General features: G+C 43.3%; 1 protein-coding gene across 1 annotated transcript in view; it reads right to left on the bottom strand.

The window, feature by feature from the left end:
• Positions 1-406: 406 nt before the first annotated feature.
• LOC104594141 (protein-tyrosine-phosphatase IBR5-like) overlaps positions 407-21,323 on the bottom strand; it is a 45,669-nt gene continuing 24,752 nt past the window's right edge. Inside the window, exons 3-5 of the mRNA XM_010254308.3 lie at positions 4,518-4,575; positions 4,328-4,434; positions 407-1,098 (exon numbers count right to left, since the gene is read on the bottom strand). Coding sequence (XP_010252610.1) covers positions 797-1,098; positions 4,328-4,434; positions 4,518-4,575 — 467 coding nt within the window. The 3' untranslated portion in view covers positions 407-796. The remainder of the gene's footprint in view (positions 1,099-4,327; positions 4,435-4,517; positions 4,576-21,323) is intronic.

The following is a 21,323-nucleotide window of genomic DNA, read 5'->3' as shown; positions in this document are numbered from 1 at the left end:
GCCGGAAAGAGAGAGTGAGACTATAAAGGATGCCTAAGATGTGATGCCAATAGAGATTTTTTATTTGCAATTGTGCAATTCCCAGGCCGCTAGATCCAAGGTTCAAAGTATCGATAGATATCGGCCAATATATTGTTCTGAAACCCCACCAATACGCCCCTATAGTGGGTGTATGGGGAGTCTGACCGCTTCAGGGGGTAGAAGAGCCCTAAACTGACCCCCTGAACCGGTTTCAGAAAAAAAAAATAAAAAAAATAATAACGATTCGCCCGATACACCCATACTAGCATATTGGGCATATCGATATTTTGAACCTTAGCTGGATCACCCACACTGTTGAAATGACGCGTGATTGAATAAACCTTTCATTTGTCGTAGTTTGGCATTCCATACAAACAGAGGTCCATTGTATTAAGCATCCTACTAAGATTATATATTAAGTATGAGCCTGTCTCAATCTGTATATTTACAATACAAAAATACCAGCTTCATTATATTTGTTTTTGTACTTGGCACATACTATAATTAATAGCTAAACAAAAGCCCCTTCCAGTATAATCATCTCGTACAGAGAAAAAAGACAATCAGTGACTGAGATGTTGCACTTCCACAACACTTGACACCCAAAACATGGCATAATGTGGGGGAGGATTTAAACTTTTAATATTCAAATCTGACACACAAACAGGGGTAACCTTTTTTCCCTCCATTTCTCGTACCCAAATTTTATTATGCAAGCTCGTTGATTGGGGCTCTTCTTCTTTATAAAGGATGATACTGCCAAAAAGGTACAAAATTAGGAGCCATCCATTGTGGTATCATTCCCATTCGGAAGGCTGCTGCCTATATCAAGCATTTTCTTTTCATTCAGACCAGCTCCAAATGTGAACTCATGAGGAGGAATATTCAAGGCTGGACGGTCAAAAATGAATGTTGTAGTAGTCATGTTGAAAGTAGGCACAGGAACAGGGTCAATAGTCTTTGGGAAGTTGAAAGCCAGTTGTGATGAATAGCACAGAGGGAAAACTGGCAGGGTTGGGGCATTCTCAATTGCTCCAAATATTTTCTGCTCATATTCCTGCAACTGCTGGTGTACAGCTACAATTCACAGACAGAGATGTCAGAACTCGGGAACAATACATAATATAAATGAAAATAATAATAATAACAATAACAATAATAATAATAATAATAATAATAATAATAATAATTAAGCTTCAAGGTGACGGTGACTGAAAATCATGCAAGATGGGGCTGCTAATTGAACATGTCCCACCAACATGAACAAAGGATCTAAACCATGGATGTATTATGTTGTTATGGAAATAAAGTCAAACAGAAAATAACATATCAAGAGAATAACCATAGTACAAGTAAGGTTTAAAGTATCGGAAATGCAAGGTGTATTGGAAAGACAATTTTAAGAAATGTATCAGGATACGTTTTAGATATGCAAAGATACAGACGAAAAATCAAGATACGCATAAATATAATAAGAAATTCAAATAAATCATAAAAAATATATTAGTAACAATACTTACAAGTTTTATATGATTGTAAATAAGTTATTTAAATGTAAAAAAACATAATTTAATGTTTATATAAAATGTGACATAACAAGATATAATTAATAACCATTGAAAAATGATGGGATAACTAAAATGTGAAAAAAGCAAAAAAAAAAAAAAAAAAAAACTAAAATGTGAATGTATACACATCAACTTTCAAATAATCAATATAATTTATCTTAATATTTATTAGTATATAAATTTTAATAATTAATTTCAGCATTTATTAATAAGCACCACTAAGAAAAGATGAAATTTACTTAAAACTAAAAATGTATATAATTATAACAAACAAATCGGAGTGGCTTAGTGGCAAAGTTATGGGTGTCAAAATCTAGTGACCAAGGTTCAAGTCTTGCTATTGTTAATATTTGTAGATACTAACAAAACAAAATTAATGAGAGAGAGATAAATATAGGACTAATTAATGGCAGAAATGGAATTAAGCGCTAAAATTCAAATTTGAATTTAAATTTGCTTTAAATATAGGACTAATTAATGGAGAAATTAGACATAAATATAAGAGTATGAAACTACATTAATGAGAGAGATTCGGTATTAAATATACATTAACCAAATTAATGGAAGAAGGGGAACCGAAACGATTCGGTTTGTATCGGCCTGTTTCGGGCTCATATCATCCAATACATATCTGAAACAGACCGATACGGGCTTGTATCGGCTGATACATACATACAAAAAAAAAAAAAAAAAAAAAAAACGGAACAGATAATTTATACACGTTCCATGTATCAGGTTTTTATCGGAACTGTACCTATCGGCCAATACGTTACGATATTTTAAACCTTGAGTACAAGTGGTGGATCCCACAACTTTTCTATTACATGTATAAAGACATGACATCTCAGGCTGTCCCAAACCTCAATGGCTCATCAGACTTCGGGATCTCCTAAGTCCTAACATAGTTGTCAAGGACTCGAGGCATGGCCTTGGCACCAGCCTCAGCATCACCTCAGTGCCCTTGTAGAGGCAGTAGGCACCTTACTCTAAATGTAAGAGTTAAAAAAGCTATCCATGTAGGCAACAAAGTGACCACTTGGGAGGAAAAAAAAAACAAAACAAGGGGTGGACACCTTATTATAATATATCACTACAGATGCATCTTATTGGTAGTGTTAATTGATATTATCATTACGTGTGTGTGTGTGTGTGCATTTGTTGCTTTTGTTTTATTCTAGCATTTTATGATATGAAGGATCCAAAAGTTCTGAGGGAGGGAGGGAGGGAAGAGAAAGAGAGAGAGAGAGAGAGAGAGAGAGAGAGAGAACATTTTTGTCTTTTTCTTTTATTTTCCTTCTTTTTTTTTGGTGTAGTTATCCATGTTTTATTACTAAAAAGTACAGTCTCTAGTTGCTAGTAACTTCTTGACAGGAAATTGCATTATTAAATACTTATTATACTCTAATATTGAGTACAAAATGTCATAGTAGTATGTTCAAAATGCTATTACTTTATTCAGGGTATGAAGTTTTACCATGTCTTCATGTGAAACTCATTATTATCTAACAAAAAGAATTACTATTTTCAATTTATATGCTTGCTGGATAGTATATAGAACTAGAGGTTAACCTAGAATAAAGCTTTTTTTTATCTTATTCCATATCTTAGGTGCCTAGGTGACTACACACTCTAACTGTTACATCTTGGCAACTATGACTTCCACTTACATTTACTCGGTGAAACTCAACTAAAAAGGTAATACCCACATCATGATATGTCACAAAGTGTAAGGCATTGACGCTGAGAGCCTTGACAATTTCTGAAAGTTGCATTCTCTACATAAAGATCATCTCTATTTAGTGAGATCGATTTGAAAAGCTTTCAGTGTGGAATGCAGAGCCAAATCCAACCGAATCAGGATGTTGAAGTCAAATTACCCAAATAGTTACTGCCTTGTTCAGAATAAGCTCTGAGGTTAGCAAGCTCTGATATTTATTTACATTGTTTTTACCAGAGATAGTGAAAGAATGAAAGACAAGTTACATATAAAGATTTCCATTCCTTAGTGATTAGACAGGCAACAATAAAGTATTTCTGTACCCCAAAAAATAAGGCACTCAAGTATTTCTGCGTTCACAGACATGCACATACACAGTTGGTATGTAATTTCCACCTTTTAATAGGGGTGAAAGTTGGGTACCTGATTTGAAAATTTTACACTGCATCAGGCCCAGGTTTCTGGACCGGGTCCATTCAAATTTTAGAACATCCCAACTCAAGCCCGCCCAAGTTGCACCCCTACCTTTTAAATTATTCCTTAGCAATGACTATCTTTTCTAAAAAAAAAAAAAATCAAAACTATCACTCGGCTTGGACACCAAAGCTGCAGCTATCAGCTCAGTATTTTCAGTTTTTAATGTTAGAACCAGGGATGCCTTTGTAGGTAGTGCTGTCTTTCTATAGTAACCAGTATGCTGGTTTAACTCTAATTGGCGTACTAGTCCTACTGTTTTTTTTTTTTTTTGGTCTATACAGTTTCTGCACTACTCTAATTGATTGCTTGTTAAGGTGGTTAGATGCCATAATTTGTTTAATGTCTTCTAGCCCCTAAAGCATGTTACCATCCTTCACAGACAATAGTAGTAACAATAACAATAGTAATAATGATAATGATAATAACAGTAGTAATAATGAAAGTAGTGCGCTTCTGCAATCCTGTTTTTGGTTCCATAATTCCATTTCCAGCCTTATGAATATATCATAGAGAAATAAGTCAGTATGCTGAAGTGTATAAAAACCTGATGTTAAATCAACAGATGGCCTTCGATCTTTCACCCACTGATAGCTTTGAGCAAGTCTCCATCCTTTACATTTCATCAAGTATGCTATTACAATAGCAGGTGACCTGTAATAGCCTGCATAATGATAATTCTGCTAAACAAGAATAAGCAATCAAGATCACGTCACCCAAGAATGATAAGAATTGACCTATTTTTCCCTGACATGCAGTGCACAAGAACACGGGCCTTGTCTTTTTCACATTGCTCTGTACAAACCAAAGAGTTTAATTAGAATATATGTTAACACATGCTCTCCAAGAAAATCAAATATAATACTGGCCAACAGGGATAAGGCTACATGCCAACAACTACAATGCTACAGAATGGGGAAGGAGTAAAAATATGCCCAGATGTTTTTCCTTTTCAATCAGAAAATATTCTCATATGTTTCACTTTGAAACTAAAAATGGACAGACATCAGAACATGAACATTATCTAGTTTACCCACTAAAAAGACCAAAAGCATGGGATTGTAAAGTTATTTAATCATTAATTACAAAACAAAGAAAGAAATAAAGAAACCATTTAACGGGATTAAGAAAATATCAAGTCTGATGGGGAACCAAAGATATGATCCACTTCACTAACCACCTATGAGGATTGCAATTCATTGCTCATGCACTTCAAGAAATTTTTAATCACAACATAGTATCAACATGTTTTTAAGTAGACTGGCAAGATAAATGGTGGGTAGACATGTAAAATAAACACACATATTGAATTTCACTAGCACATATGTGCTTTGATGCATTAAATTTCACTACCATTTTAGCATAAAGCAATTCACTACCATGTGTATGAATGCTTCTAATAAACTATAAAGGAGAAAGTCTTTGGTTTAATGATGGGAGTAAGGTTCCAAATGTGGACATGAGCCCAAGTCTCACAGCCCTTAATCTGTTTCTCACCAAAGACAACCAGTGTTTTAGGGACAGATCTGGACTGCTAGGTCAAACTGGGTTGTACCAGGATCAAACATGCCACTATAAGGTTCTATCACTAATTTGAGCTACTTTCAAGTTTCAAACCATAATCCCGTTATTGTAAGCCATTCCTCATCTAACCAGCTTGTCTCTCTTTGTTATGTTCACTTGGTTTCTCATGATCAGATCATAGGTTGATGGTTCGATTCCAAAGGCTCAACTTGAGTAATCTCCCCCAATCCTGCCTATTTCTTCAGATGGGATAAATATTTGGCTCATCCAAACTGTCCACCAAACAAGAATTTAATGGATAAGCCACAGTTCTGTCCATGTTAGCCCTACAATGCACACTTTGTGTTGTTTTCCTGGAGCAGTATTCACTATTACTACAGTTGCTATTTTTAATTTAAATAAAAGCCTAAAAAAGATATTATTCTGTATAGGTGGCAAGGGTTTGGAGGCTGGAATTAACCCATGAACAAAGGGTGACTAAAGAGATAAGTAGGCATTTCTATGATACATGGTACCTGTATACCCAATATGACACCAGATACCATATGGACACTAGATATACTCTGCAATATTCTTTTGAAATAGGTAAGCATGCCCATGTCACTTTCCATGTTCAATCTAGGAACTTGGGTTCCCTTGGGAACATAAAAGACTAAGAGGGTAGGTATCCAAGTTGTTTTTCTTCTTCACAACCTTAAAGGATATTTCATTTCCCCTGAGGTTAATAATAGTCAAATTTGGATGAATGAATCCAAAAGGGCTTTCTTCTATATCTTTCTTCAAGTTCCTATGTAGCAGAGCTTCATCCCTCTCCGTCTTTTTTTTTTCTTTTGAGAGAAGATAACTGAAATCATTAAGTATTCAAAAAGGGGGAGATGTACAAGCCTTTTAATAAGCACAACAAAATCAAAGAGACTGCCCTCTAGGAAGGCAGCGTATTCGAGCTATACAAAAAATCCCTTCCCAGCCCAGATTTAGCTAGATTATCAACACATGATTTAATTCTCTACAAATCCATCTAAAGCTCCAGTATAAATAAGAGGCAAGCTCCCTGATTTCTAACAACAGATGGGATAGTTTCCACGGGTCTAGAATCTGTCCCGAAGCCCAGTTAATAACCTTCCACTGCAATGCAGCTGAGCTGCTGTGATTTGGCAATTCTGAGGCCTTCCAGGAGGGCCCTTGCCTCGGCATCAGAAGCATCTTCTGCCTTGGCTGGACTACTATACGCCCAAATCAAATCTCCATTTGCTCTTTGAATCAGTCCTCCAATTCCAGCCTTTGATCTGTCAGTGGCTGATAAACCCCACTGCTGTGTGAAGGTTAGTGAGCTGTTTCGAGGGAGCTCGCCCTCCTGAAATGGATGAGAGGTAGGAGACGAGAGAGAGAGAGAGAGAGAGAGAGAGGAAGAAAGTAAGGAATATCTCAATGATTCTTTGCTTCACGTATTTCAGAAAATGGCCTATATAGCAAATGGCCAGCTGCCCTCTAACCGACTCTGACACTCTCAGTGCATGCTCTGAGTGCATAATCAATTTCACAAACGTGGTCATCGGTTATACACAAGGGTGATGGGTGGTGTCACTCGCGGGATCCTTGGACTGTTATGGACTGGCGCCTGGGCCTGATGGGCCTGGTCCGCACCATGTGGCTCTTCTCCTCCACTGGACCTAACATTCTCGTCTCCTTCAAGAATGACCTTGTCCTCAAGGTCAAGCATAGGGAACTGGTGATGCAATTGTTCATAATCTTCCCATGCGGCATCTTCCTGAGGTAAACCACACCACACGACAAGTGCTTGTTTAAAGACCTTACCATCCCTGCGAACCCAACGTAGATCTCTGATTATTAGAGGCTCAAACATCACCTCCCCTTCCTCTGTGAATTGCAGAAGGGTGGAACTGGTAACATCGGTGGAAGCCAGGCATGGCTTCAGGAGGCTGACGTGGAAGACGGGGTGCAGTTGGCACCCGACAGGTAAGTGGAGACGGTAAGCCACAAGCCCAATTCGCTCTGCCACCTGAAATGGGTCGAAGTACCTAGGAGACAGTTTCTGGGATGCCTTCTCGCCAGGGAGGTCTGTCTATAGGGTTGGAGCCACAGATAAACCCAATCTCCAACTGAGAACTCCAACTCTCGATGTTTCTTGTCATAGGCTAACTTCATTCGTTGCTGGGCCTGGTGTAGGTGGAATTTGAGGAGTTTAATAGTATTGTCCCGGGCTTGTAACTGTGTTTCCACCTCTCCAACAAATGAGGTACCCAGCTCATACGGAAGAATGGAAGGGAATTCATAACCGTATAACACCCTTAAAGGGTGTCGTCCCGGCTGAAACCTGGAACGTGGTGTTATACCAGTATTCAGCTCAGAGCAGCCACTGGGCCCACTGTTGGGCCTATCACCCACAAAGCACCTTAGGTACGTCTCCAAGCAACGGTTGACGATTTTGGATTGTCCATCCGTCTGTGGATGGTAGTTGGTAGAATGCAACATCTGAACCCCTTGAACTGTGAAATAAGCCTTCCAGAAGGCACTCATGAAGAGGGGGTCCCGATCCATTAATATGGAATGTGGTGTCCCGTGCGGTTTGGCTACCTCCCGGATGTAGGCTTGGGTCACTGTAGATGCTGAATAGGGACGTGAGAGGCTGATGAAGTGAGCATATTTACTGAGTCAATCCACCACCACCAACACCACTGATTTCCCTTGGGATGTGAGCAGTCTAGTTATAAAGTCCATACTGACTTCGTCCCATACCTGATCTGGAATAGGTAGAGGTTGCAACAACCTAGCCGGAGTCTGTGTGCTATATTTCTGCTGCTGGCAAATAGTACAACGGGCCACAAATTCTTGCACCATCTTTTTCATACCCTTCCAATAATAATGGGCTGCCAAGCGTTTGTAGGTGCGGAGAGCTCCAGAGTGTCCCCCTTGGGCCAAACTATGGAAGAGTTCAAGCAGCTCCTGGAGATGCTTGGATTCCCGAGAAACCACCATTCGGCCCTTGTAGAAGAGTATGTCGTTCCGGACAGTTAGCCTGGGACCCGTGTTGCATCCTCAATGATCTGGGCCCGTATTTGAACTAAGTGAGGATCATCATGGGCTTCCTGTTTCAATTGGGAAGATAACGGATATGTCAGTTGTGAAAGGTCCATCAAGCTAAACTCACCAGCTCTAGAGAGTGCATCTGCTATTGCATTAGAAGCCCCAGATTTGTATTTGATTGCAAAGTCAAATCCCATTAGTTTGTAGGCCCATTTATGCTGATCTGGGCCCAAAACTCGTTGCTCCAACAAATGTTTAATGTTGCGGTGGTCCATCCTGACAGTAAACCTTCGGCCCAATAGATAGGCCCGCCATCTTTGGACTGCCAAGGCAATGGCCATGAGCTCCTTCTCATAAGTGGACTTGGCTTGGGCCTAGGCTGAAAGGGCCTTGCTGAAATAGGCTAAGGGCCTCTGCCTTGTTGCATTAACACAGCTCCAATCCCCTTACCTGAGGCATCAGCCTCTACTACAAACTCCAAATCGAAGTTTGGAAGGACCAATGTTGGTGGTGTGGTTACTACGTCCTCGAGGGCCTGAAATGCTTCTTCAGCTTGTTGATCCCATACAAATGAGTGCTTCTTCAATAGCCATGTGAGGGGAGCGGCAAGAATTCCATACCCCTTAATGAACCGACAGTAATAACCCATCAGCCCAAGGCACCCCTTGAGAGCGCGTGGAGAGCTGGGGCGGGCCCAAGAAGTCATACAACTAATCTTCTCTGGGTCTGTGTAAACCTGTCCTCCAGAAATAATATGACCCAAGTAACTGACTTGAGTGAGCCCAAACAAGCATTTTGAAGACTTGCGAACAACTGATGCTGCCGTAGAAGGTCCAATACACACTGTAAATGTTCCAAATGGGAAGCCCAACTAGAGCTGTAGATGAGTATGTCATCGAAAAATACTAGGACAAATATGCACAGATAAGGCTTGAAAATCCTGTTCATGAGGTGCTAGAATGAAGAGGGAGCATTAGTCAGCCCAAAAGGCATCACTAGGAACTCAAACTGTCAGTCGGAGATCCTGAAAGCCGTTTTGTGAATGTCTTCGGGGTGGACCCGGATCTGGTGGTAACCTGATTGCAGATCCATCTTAGAGAAGTATTTAGCTCGGCCCAACTCATCAAATAGCTCCTCAATCAAGGGTATGGGATGCCTGTCCTTGACCGTGATGTGGTTCAAGGCCCTATAGTCCACATAGAACCTCCAGCTCCCATCCTTCTTTCTTACCAAAAACACTGGGGAGGAAAAGGGGCTGCTGGGCTTGATGAATCCTTCGTGTAACAGTTCCGTCACCATACGTTCCACCTCTACCCTCTGATAATGGGGGTAGTGGTAGGGTCTGACATTGGCGGGTGGGGCTCCGAGCTGGATAGGAATCCGATGGTTATGGTCCCTGGTGGGTGGTAATGAGGTTGGTTCTTGGAAGATATCAGAATAGGACTGCAGCAAGAGCTGGAGCTGTTGGGCTTGGCTTGGGGTGTGGGTAGTGTCTCCTGTGAGTGGAATGGGCCCAGTAGGCCTAAAGCCCATGCTCATCAGTTATGGAATGGATTCTTGTTGACAGGTCTTGAGAACCACCTGTAGGCTGTCAGCAGTTATGGGCTGAGCCTTAATCCCCTTTAGCAGGTAGGAGTTCCCTTCATAACTGAACTGCATTGTCAAGTCGGCCCAATTACATACCACCGGGCCTAGCAACCGAAGCCATTGTATACCCAAGACAATGTCTGCCCCAGTGAATACTAACGGGTGTAAATCCACGTGAAATTGGTACCCCTGGATCTTCAACTCTACTGACTTGCACCTACCATCACAAGAGATTTGATGGCCATTGGCGACATTCACTACAAACGGGGAGACAGGTTCTATCACTAACCCAAGTTGCCAGGCCAGCTGCAGAGTAATAAAATTTAGAGAGCTACCACTGTCAATTAAGACAGCCACTCTCTTCCTTGAAATGAAACCTTGCACTCGCATGGTCCTCGGGGCCTGGTATCCAACTAGAGCCTGAAGTGATATAACACAGTACTCTACTTCTAGAATAACCTCCATTTGTTGAACCTTTGGGTCACTGGTTTGGGTCTCATAGTCATCCTCTCCTTCTACTTGTAGAAGAAATACCTGTTGGGCTTTGCATTTGTGGCCTGGGACGAATTTTTCGTCGCAATTGTAATAGAGGCCCTTCTCCCTGCGGGCCTGCATTTCTGTCTAGGATAGCTTCCGATACGAGAGGGTCATTGCTCCTGGTCTTCTGTTCGACAGGGCTGGTAGGGGTACTGGTTTAGGAGTAACCGGGGTTGGAAGTAGAGGCCCAAGTCTCGATTCCACCTTGAGGTAAGGTCCCTTCTGAGTCAGGCCCACCTGAGGCCCATTAAGAAGTAGAGGCCAACTTCTTAAGTTGGTCCAATCTCTCCTCCTGAAGCTTGGCCAGCCCAACTGCTGCCATCAAGGTCGTAGGCTGCATGGTATTCACCTCTAATCGTATGTCTTCTCTCAGTCCCCCTATGAAGCACCCAACCAGTGCAGCCTCCGGCCAGCCATGAATCCGGGTGGTATTCCCTCACCGTTCCTGTTCGTCTCATCCGAGAGAGAGACTCATGGAAGTTTTCACATCCAGAGGGGTCGATCCTCACACATAAAGCTTCAGTAAGGTCCAACCAAGTGGTTTGGGGGTGGGTCTTATGGTACCACATGATGGCTTCACCATCCGTATGTATGGCGGCAATGGAGACCCTCTGATCCGCCGGGGTCTCATGGAACTCAAAGTACCGTTCGGCTCGGTAAATCCAAGGGGTGGGATCATCACCTGAATACAGAGGAAACTCAAACGCCACTACTGCTGGACCCTTCAGTCTCCGTGGATCTAGGAGCTGCTAACATCCGTTCGAACTAGCCTACCAATGTTGAGAGAGTTTCTTTGATTTCTCTCAGTTCATTGGTAGTCTACCGAACTTCTCCTTCTACTCGGTTGATCCGTTCTTCGGCTGATGACACTCTGGTGGATGGCATCACAGCAAGGCTATGATACCAGTTGATAAACCACGCTACTGTGTGAAGGTTAGTGAGCTGTTTCGAGGGAGCTCGCCCTCCTGAAATGGATGAGAGGTAGGAGACGAGAGAAAGAGAGAGAGAAAAGAGAGGAAGAAAGTAAAGAATATCTCAATGATTCTTCGCTTCATGTATTTAAGAAAATGGCCTATATAGCAAATGGCCAGCTGCCCTCTAACCGACTCTGACACTCTCAGTGCATGCTCTCAGTACATAATCAATTTAACAAACGTGGCCGTCGGTTATACACATGGGTGATGGGTAGTGTCACTCACGTGATCCTTTGACTTTTATGGACTGGCGCCTGGGCCTGATGGGCCTGGTCTACACCGTGTGGCTCTTCTCCTCCACTGGGCCTAACAATGGCTCTCCTAAAACTGCCATTGAAGTTTAAAATAAATTCAGCCTTGTCTTGAGGTGATTATAAGGAGGTTGAGGGTGAAAAGGAGAGGTTGATAGTAGAACAGGCCAGTTACTATGTATGTCATTCCGACTGATACCCTCAAAGATTTTTCTATTCACCATCCAGCTACTAATGTTGGCCAGAATGCAATCTCGAAGAGCCTCCAAGGAGGAGTAGCTCTCCTCAAATAACCTCCTATTTCTTTCTTCCCAGATATTCCACATAACAGCATGAACAACTGCTTTCTAGAAACAGCTTCCTCTCTTACCCGAAATCATCTTTAGCCCTTGTCAAGAGTTGATAACTCTATACCAGAATGAGGGGGAGTCCAGATGACTTTGCCTCCAACTGAGGAATCGAGAAAGAACTGCCAAAGATTTCTGGCCACCACACAATTAAGCCTTCTTTCATCCCTCTGTCTTTGCTTATAAGGTCATAAGGAACGCCCCAATCCTCTTAAAATGTGAACCTGTTGTTAGGAGTGGGTATATTCCCTCCTACCTACATCTTATGCCCATAGTTGTCAAGGCGACGCCTAGGCGCCTAGGCGGTTTTCAAACTTCGCCTCGCCTAGACGCCATGCAAAGTTTGTATAAGGTGCACGCCCAGTCAGTTAGGCGCACACCTAGGCGACTAGGCAGGCACTTAACTCCAAGGCGCACGCCTAGACTAGATGCAAGACACATTAATACATCTTTTAATACATTAATCCTTTAATATTTTATATTGTTTTTTACTTTTCTTTTGCTGCAAATAGTTTTTATTGGTTAGTTTTTGTTATTAAAATAGAACCCATCACACATTATCACTCTTTTTATTAGAAGAAGAGTGCTGTCTTTTTAGTGCTTCAAACACAGTCCAACTCCAACTGTTGCTGCAATGCTGCATAACCAACAAGAAGTCTAAACAACTTCGAATATGCCAGGTAGTCAAATGAATCATCTTCTTCTTCTCAGCTTTCAATCCGCCTTTTCTTCCTCCTACCCTCTTCATTTTCAGCCTTTTTTTCTTCCTTTTTGTTGGTTCTTCCTTTTTTTTTGTCTTTTCACACGTTTTTTGCATGATTCTATTTGGAATCAAACAGAGGCTCCGCTCCCTTTGTTTCTTCTTCATTTTCCTACAAAACTTTCACCCTTTTACATGCACTTTTGTCATCCTCGATGGTAATCTGGAACAGGGGTTCCACCCCCTTCTCTTCTTCATTTCTCAGAGTTTCTTCATCAATTTTTCCTCTTCACTGGTGATCTGAAACAGGGGCTCTGCCCCCTTCTTTTCATTTTCTTAGTGTTTCCCTAGTTTTTCTTGGTCTAAAACAGCAGTGGAGCCCCTTGTTCTTTTTTTCTTTTTTTGGTCTAAAACAGGGTTCTGCCTTGCTGTTTTCTCCTCAAGTTCTCTTTCTTTTCTTGGTAAAACACAGGGGCTATGCCCTCTTCAGTTCTTACTAGCTCATGAAGGGTAGAAACACGTAAGCTTACTATTTTCTGATTTAATCTCCTAGGCAAGGCCTAGGCGCCCCTTGGTCGCCTAGCCTCGCCTTGGCGCCTTGAAAACTATGCTTATGCCTTGAAGAGGGTAATATCTGAATCATCTTTTCCTCTAATATCTAGATAGGTTCAAACGTCCATAGTTAGCTAGCCAGTCCATTGCCATGTCTGCCTCTAAAAGCATAGGAGTAATGCACATTCAACTTGAGCCCTTCACAAACCTCATGACAGCACTCAATTACCCTTCTGATGTTGCCATGTCTTCCACAAACAACAAAGGATTAAGGCCACATCCATAGGTAAAATTCTATTTGATGATGCCCCATTAAGAAGGCACAAATTCTCCCCCTAGTCTACAATACTTGTATTGCTAGAATCCAGCGTAGGAACATTAAGACCAGGATTAACCAAATTTGCTTAGCAACAGGGCACCTGAAAAAAAAAAATGCTTGGTGTCTTCCACTTCCCTGCACTCGTCACAATTAAAACTAACGTCCATGCCTCTTCTTTTCAAAAGAGAGTTAGTTAGTCAGTAACCTGTTTTTAAGAAATAAACTCAAAAATAATTTGACTTTAGGTACATTGAAGACTCCAGATCTTTTCTATCCACTAGAACCTAAGATGCAATCCACATGCTCCCTAGAAATTAGCCAGTGTGCCATCTTTGTAGTGAACTTTCCTTTAGGATGGAGTCTGGTGAGATACCGCTCACCTCGGAAGCCCCTTCGAGGGTGGCTTAACCTCCTGAAACAGAAAATGGGGAGGAAGAAGAGAAGGGAAGGTAGGAAGAGAGGGATGCAGTGAAAGAGAAAAACAGGGGATATTCATTTATTCCTTCTTTAAAAGAGTAGGGCCTTATATATCTAGCCTACAGGTGTAATCATAGAAGGAATATCCTCTGATTGGCAGAATAACTAACTGATAACAAACTCTGGGAAATATCATGGAGGGAATATCTTCTGTCGACAGAATCACCCTCTCTGTGTGTAACTAATTCTGAGGCTCTGTTGCTTGTCCCTGAAGCTCTGTTGCCTGTCCCTGAGGCTCTGTCGCCTTTCCTTTCTGCTTCCTTGAGTACTGCTGATGGGTAGTGGCCTGCTCCACTCCCTGTGTTGGGTTAGGGGAAGGTATTTGGGTCCCCAACAATTCCTCCCTCCTTAGCATTGACCTTGCCCTCAAGGTCTAGGTTCGGGAACCTCTCATTCAGCCTGAGATAAGGTTCCCAAGTGGCGTCTTCTGGGGGCAGCCCGGCCCATTCTACCTTGGCTTCTGGTACAACCTGCCCACCTCGTCGGACCCATCGAAAATCCACAATTTTGATGGGCTCTGTGTAAATGTCCCCTTCTTCAGTGAATTGGGGTAAGCTAGATGAGGTAGGAGTATGATTTCCCACAGCCTTCTTGAGAAGAGAGATGTGAAACACTGGATGAAGCTTCGAGGTAGTAGGGAGGTCCAATCTGTAAGCAACAAGGCCCACTCTTTCCAGCACCTTGTAGGGCCCATAATACCTAGGAGCTAGCTTGTGCCAAGCCCGTCTTACCACTGAGACCTGGCGGTAAGGTTGGAGCTTAAGGTAGACAAAATCACCCACCTGAAACTCTAATGGGCGGTGGTGAGAGTCATAGCTGATCTTCATTCGTTGCTGGGCCTTTGTCAAATTGGCCTTGAGCAGTCTAAGAATCTCGTCTCTTTCCAGTAGGCGAGTCTCTACTTCTGCCACCTTGGACGACCCATATTCATAGGGTAATATGGGAGGGGGTTCTCTGCCATATAGGGCCTTGAAAGGTGTCATCCATGCAGCTGACTGATAAGTTGAGTTGTACCAGTATTCTGCCCACGGAAGCCAGTGAGCCCATTGTCTAGGCTTCTCCCCAATGAAGCATCTAAGGTAGGATTCTAAGCATCGATTAATGACTTCAGTCTGTCCATCAGTTTGCGGGTGATAGCTGGTGGATGGGTGTAGTCGGGTTCCTTGCAATCTGAAGTACTCCTTCCAAAATGAACTTAGGAAGACAGGGTCACGGTCCGAGACAATGGATCTTGGTGTTCCATGCAGTTTCGCCACGTCCCGTATGAAAATGTCGGCCACCATCGCTGCAGTGTAAGGGTGAGGCAAAGCAGAGAAATGGCTATACTTGGTGAGGCGGTCAACCACTACCATGATGACCTCTTTTCCTGCAGAACGAGGGAGTCCTGTGATGAAATCCATGGAGAGGTCTTCCCACACTTGCTCTGGAATCTTGAGGGGTTGTAGAAGGCCCGCGGGTGACTGTGAGGAGTATTTCTGCTGTTGGCAAGTTGGGCATTCTGATACATAGTGCAACACATCCTTGTGCATTCCTACCCAATGGTAGTGGCTGCTGAGTCTTTTTAGGGTCCATAGCACCCCTGAATCTCCTCCCAAAGCGGAATCATGAAACAAACTTAGCAGTTCAGTTTTGTGGGTGGAATTTGGAGCAACCACAAACCTACCCTTGAAGAAAAGATCAAGCCCCACAATTTGGTAACCCGGAACCTGAGAAGGGTCACTTTTCCACCTTTCCCTAATGTCTTGCAGCTGTGGATAAGATCTGGCTTCTTGCCGTATAGCTTCAAATAAGGGAAAACTGGGCTGAGAGCAGGTTAGTTGGGTCAGCTCTTCTACCCGTGATAAGGCATCAGCTACTTTGTTGGCAGGCCCAGGTTTATACTCGATGTGGTAGTCAAATCCCATTAGTTTACTAAGCCATTTTTGCTGCTCCGGGGTGTGCACCCTTTGTTCTGCTATGTACTTCAAACTTCTTTGGTCTGTCCTGATGATAAATTGGCGTCCCAATAGGTATGCACGCCATTTCTGTACTGCCATTACCATGGCCATCATTTCCTTGACATAGGTGGACTGATTTTGGTGGGCTGCTGAGAGAGCTTTGCTGAAATAAGCAATGGGTTGCCCCTTCTGCATCAGAACGGCCCCCACTCCGACACCCGATGCATCACACTCTATCTCAAAGGGTTGAGAGAAATCCGGAAGAGTGAGGACTGGAGGGCTAGAGACTGCTGTCTTTAAGTCTTCAAAGGCCCGTTGGGCATCATCAGCCCACCCAAACGAATCCTTCTTTAACAGGCGTGTTAGAGGGGCGGCCATAAGCCCATACCCCTTAATGAAGCGCCTATAATACCCCTGAGAGCCTTTACAGTGGTGGACTTGGGCCAATTTTGGATGGCACCTATCTTTTCTGGGTCTGCCATGACCTGGCCTGCAGCAACCACATGGCCTAAGTACCGAATCTGTCTTTGTCCAAAGGAGCACTTTGCCAATTTGGCATGCAACTAGTGCTCTCTCAGAATTGTGAGGGTAAGTTTGAGATGTTTCATATGGGTGCCCCAATCCTTGCTGTAAACCAAGATGTCATCGAAAAATACCAGAATAAATTGCCTTAAGAAAGGCCTGAAGATGTCATTCATGAGGGCCTGAAAGGTGGAGGGGGCGTTGGTAAGACCAAACGGCATAACCAGAAACTCATAGTGGCCATCGTGGGTCCTAAAGGCTGTCTTGTGGATATCAGCCTGGTGAACCCGGATCTGATGATACCCGGACCGCAGGTCCAGTTTGGAGAACACTTGTGCTTCCCCTAACTCGTCCAGCAGTTCGTCAATGAGAGGTATTGGGAACTTGTCCTTCACTGTAATCTGGTTCAGGGCCCAGTAATCTACGCAAAACCGCCAACTACCATCTTTCTTCTTCACTAGGAGTACGGGGGATGAAAACGGGCTGGTGCTGGTCTGTATATGCCCTTTGTCCAGTAGCTCTTTTACTGCCTTCTCAATTTCCAGCTTTTGGAAATAAGGGTATCTATATGGCCTCACATTGGCTGGTTTGGATTCGGGTAAGAGGGGTATCTGATGGTCATGGGCCCGGGGTGGAGGTAACTGGTTCGGTTCCTTGAATATGTCACCAAACTGATCGAGGATCGATCTTAGGCTCTGGTGTTGGGCTTCAATAGGTTGGTCACAGTCCTGATTGTTTAAAATCGGAACTGTGGGCCGAATGCCCAAATGCATAAACAAGGGCTGTCCAGTATCCTTGGAGGCCCGAATTATAGAGGCTAAGGTATCACCTCAGGGACTAGGGGGAGCACCCCTTGCAAATGGCAGGTCTGTCCATTTTGGCAAAAATCCATTGTCATTCTGGCCCAATCACACAGTGCAGGACCTAGGCCACGTAACCAATGGATTCCCAAAATGATATCAGCCCCCAAGAATTCCAATGGGTGAAGATCTACCACGAAATTATGGCCCTGTACGAGGATCCTTTCCTTCTTACATACACCATTACATAACATCTGATTCCCATTAGCCACATGGATTGAAAAGAGAGGAGTGGGGTGTATAGTCATACCTAGTTGCTTTGCCAAACGGCAAGTGATGAAATTCAAAGTAGAGCCACCGTCAATCAAAACCATCACAGATCGGCCACCCAATCTTCCTTCTACTCGCATGGACTGAAGAGGGTTGAGGCCCATGAGAGCGCATAGAGAGATCTCGGCTCCAACCGATTCTGGTTCGCCTGATATCAGCTCACAGTCTTCGAGGTGCTCTGGTTCTGTCCCCTCCGGTTCTCCCTCTGTTTGAAGGAGAAATACTCGTTGGACCCGGCACTTATGGCCCGGCCCAAACTTATCATCACAGTTGTAACAGAGGCCCTTCTCGCGTCGGGCCTGCATCTCAGCCCACGAGAGGCGCTTGAAAGGCACAGTGGGCTTGGGCAAAATGGGCTTCTGTGGATCCCCAACTTGTTTTTGGGGTTTCTGTTCGGCCCGCTGGAGAGCCCTCACATTCGGATAGGATGGCTTGCTAGTCCTGCGCATGCTATCAATCTTCTCTTCTTGCAAGCGAGCCATGCCCACCGCCGCCATGACTGTCGCTGGTCAAAGAGCTCTCACTTCCAGGTGGATGTCTTCTCTGTCTTCTCTGAGACCTCCCACAAAACACCCAACCAAGGCCTTCTCCGGCCATCCGTGTACTCTGGTCGCCATTCTTTCGAACTCGAGTTGGTAGTCTGCTACTGTCCCTGTCTGTTTTAATCGAGTGAGAAGTTCGTCATAATCCACGAACGTCGTCGGCCCAAAACGGATGCACAGAGCTTCCGTGAACTCCGCCCAAGCTACCTGAGGATGGGTTTGTCGATACCACTGAAGCCAGAGAATAGCATCTCCTTCAAGGTGAATGGAGGCGATGGTGACGCGCTGGTGTGCAGGGGTTTCATGGTACTCGAAGAATCTCTCTGCTCTGAAGATCCAAGGAATGGGATCTCCACCGGAATAGTTGGGAAAATTGATTTTAGTAACCTTTCCGGCGGGGTAACCCCCAATTCCCTGGCTTCCGAAAACAGAGGCGTCGGCCCCTGTTGGCTGACTGGTCTCGTCGGACTGTTGTTGGGAAGCGAGGTTAGAGATGACCACCTTGAGATCCCTAAGTTCGTTCAGTACTTGGTGGAACCCAATCTCAAGTTGGTCGACTCTGTCTTCCATGGTAGAGGATCTTGTCTACGGCATAGTTGGTCTACAACCTTGCTCTGATACCAACTTGGTGAGATACCGCTCACCTCAGAAGCCCCTTCGAGGGTGGCTTAACCTCCTGAAACAGAAAATGGGGAGGAAGAAGAGAAGGGAAGGTAGGAAGAGAGGGATGCAGTGAAAGAGAAAAACAGGGGATATTCATTTATTCCTTCTTTAAAAAGAGTAAGGCCTTATATATCTGGCCTACAGGTGTAATCATAGAGGGAATATCCTCTGATTGGCAGAATAACTAACTGATAACAAACTCTGGAAAATATCATGGAGGGAATATCTTCTGTCGACAGAATCACCCTCTCTATGTGTAACTAATTCTGAGGCTATGTTGCCTGTCCTTGAGGCTCTGTCGCCTGTCCTTTCTGCTTCCTTGAGTACTGCTGATGGGTAGTGGCCTGCTCCACTCCCTGTGTTGGGTTAGGGGAAGGTATTTGGGTCCCAACAGAGTCCCCACACAACTTCCTCCTAATTTGCAGTATTTACTCTTGTCTGACCCAAACAGGAATTTTTTTTTTTATCAATAACAACAGATTTCATTAAATAGGAGTAAACTTACAAAGAAGAGGAGCTAAGGTATCTCAACTCCCCAAAAGTTGGGAATGCACCTAAACTGACAAAAACAACAATTACAACTGAGCCCAGAACCCAGAAACCCTATCAACCCCATGCCTAGCTAATCCATCAGCAAAGGAGTTTGCATTTCTCTTTACCCAAGTACACTAAACTTCTATGTTCTTGATCAGCCATTTGAACTTTCTCTTTTCGTTACTGTAGCTCCACATCTTAGAAGTGTCTTCTTTTAGCCAGTCCACTACAACCACAGAATCTCCCTCTATAATCAATTTCTTGACATTTAGGTCTTTAGCCCTTTGTACCCCTTCCAAAGCTTCTAACACCTCAGCCCTCAAAGAGTCTCCCACTCCAATTGGGCCACAGTACATAGCTATTACATTACCTTTCTCATCTCTTAACACCTCCCCAATACCCGAGGGCCCTGGATTCCCCATGCTACTACCATCAAAATTTAGTTTAATAAAACCAGGAGGTTGAGGGTTCCATGTGAGATTCGGGGTCTTCTTAATTGAGACTGACCTAGCAATTTCTTTCCATTTTCTTAACATATCATCTGTTGAAAAATCTGTGAACTCATCCATTGTTTTCAGCCAGTGTATTACCCTTATATGAATAATTTCTAGCATAACTTCCAAACCTCTCTCCTTTTCTGAAAAAAAATCCTTGAACTTCTTTCTTCCCATATTGTCCAACAAACAGTAGCTCTCACACATCTCCACATGATTCTTGATCTTTTTGTTGGGCATTCAAGAGAAGAAGAGGAAAACATGCTTTGCACATTCGTTGGGGAGATCCACCTGCATCCAAACAAAGAAGCAAACCATTCCCAAATATTTTTTGCCAAAACACAGGATATTAGTAAGTGGTAACCAGACTCACCAGCAACTTTGCAAAGAACACACCAGTGTGGAGATAAACAGCTATTGGGTCTTTCTCTTTGAAGTAAATCACCTATGTTAACTCTTCCTAGGAAAGCTTCCCAACAGAAACTCCCAACCCTCGGAGGTATAGGTTGATGCCACACTTCCTTGACAGGGAATAACAAGCCAATAGGAATTTCCGGTTGTATTAGGGCTTTAAAGAAGGACGCACAAGTAAAGGATCCAGAAGGAGACAAAGTCTAAATCCTACTATCTGTTTTTGTAGGTTCCAAGAAAACCCCATCAAGAATGGACAAGAGAGTTGAGGTACTATCCAATTCTATATCCCTAAGAGCTCTTCTCAAACCCAAAATTTGAATTTGAGGGAACAAGAAATGTGGCAATTGGTTCATTTTTTAAGGTGGAGATTGCAAAAAAGGGCCGGAAATTGGTCTTTCAAAGGAGACTCCTCAACCCAAACATGTTCCCAAAACTTAATGAGGTTACCCGAGTGCAAGTCATACCTGATCCAAGGAGAAAATAGAGGCAAAATAGCTTGGATTAATTTCCAAAGTGATGCTCTTGTAGACATAGCCAAAATCCCAGAGTCCCAACCGTTCTCTGCAAACCTGTGAATACTGCAAATTATCTTAGCCCACAGTTTTTCCTTCTCCAATGAAAATCTCCATAGCCATTTACCTTGTAAAGCCAAGTTCCTATTCCTATTGTTCCCAATGCCTAGCCCTCCATCCTGCTTACTCCTACACACCACCTCCCACCTAACCCTATGGTCCTTTTTCTCCTCCCCTGGCTCCCACAGGAAATCTCTCATTAGCTTTTCCAACTTGCTAGCCACCCCTGCAGGCACCTTAAAAACCAAAAGGTAAAAAATGGGCAAATTAGCTAGAGTAAACCTAATTAAGGTGATTCTTCCTCCAAGAAATAGATAGTTTTTCCTCTAAGATGCAAGTCTCTTTTCAAACCTCTCCACAACTGGAGTCCAAAAACTTCCTTTTCGAGGATTATTTCCTAGGGGAAGACCAAGGTAAATTAG

Source organism: Nelumbo nucifera, chromosome 1 (assembly GCF_055504915.1).
Source record: "Nelumbo nucifera cultivar China Antique chromosome 1, China Antique-T2T, whole genome shotgun sequence".
Classification (NCBI taxonomy): Eukaryota; Viridiplantae; Streptophyta; class Magnoliopsida; order Proteales; family Nelumbonaceae; genus Nelumbo; species Nelumbo nucifera.
The sequence above is the reverse complement of the archived record's forward strand: the minus strand, read 5'-3'. Positions and strand labels throughout refer to the sequence as shown.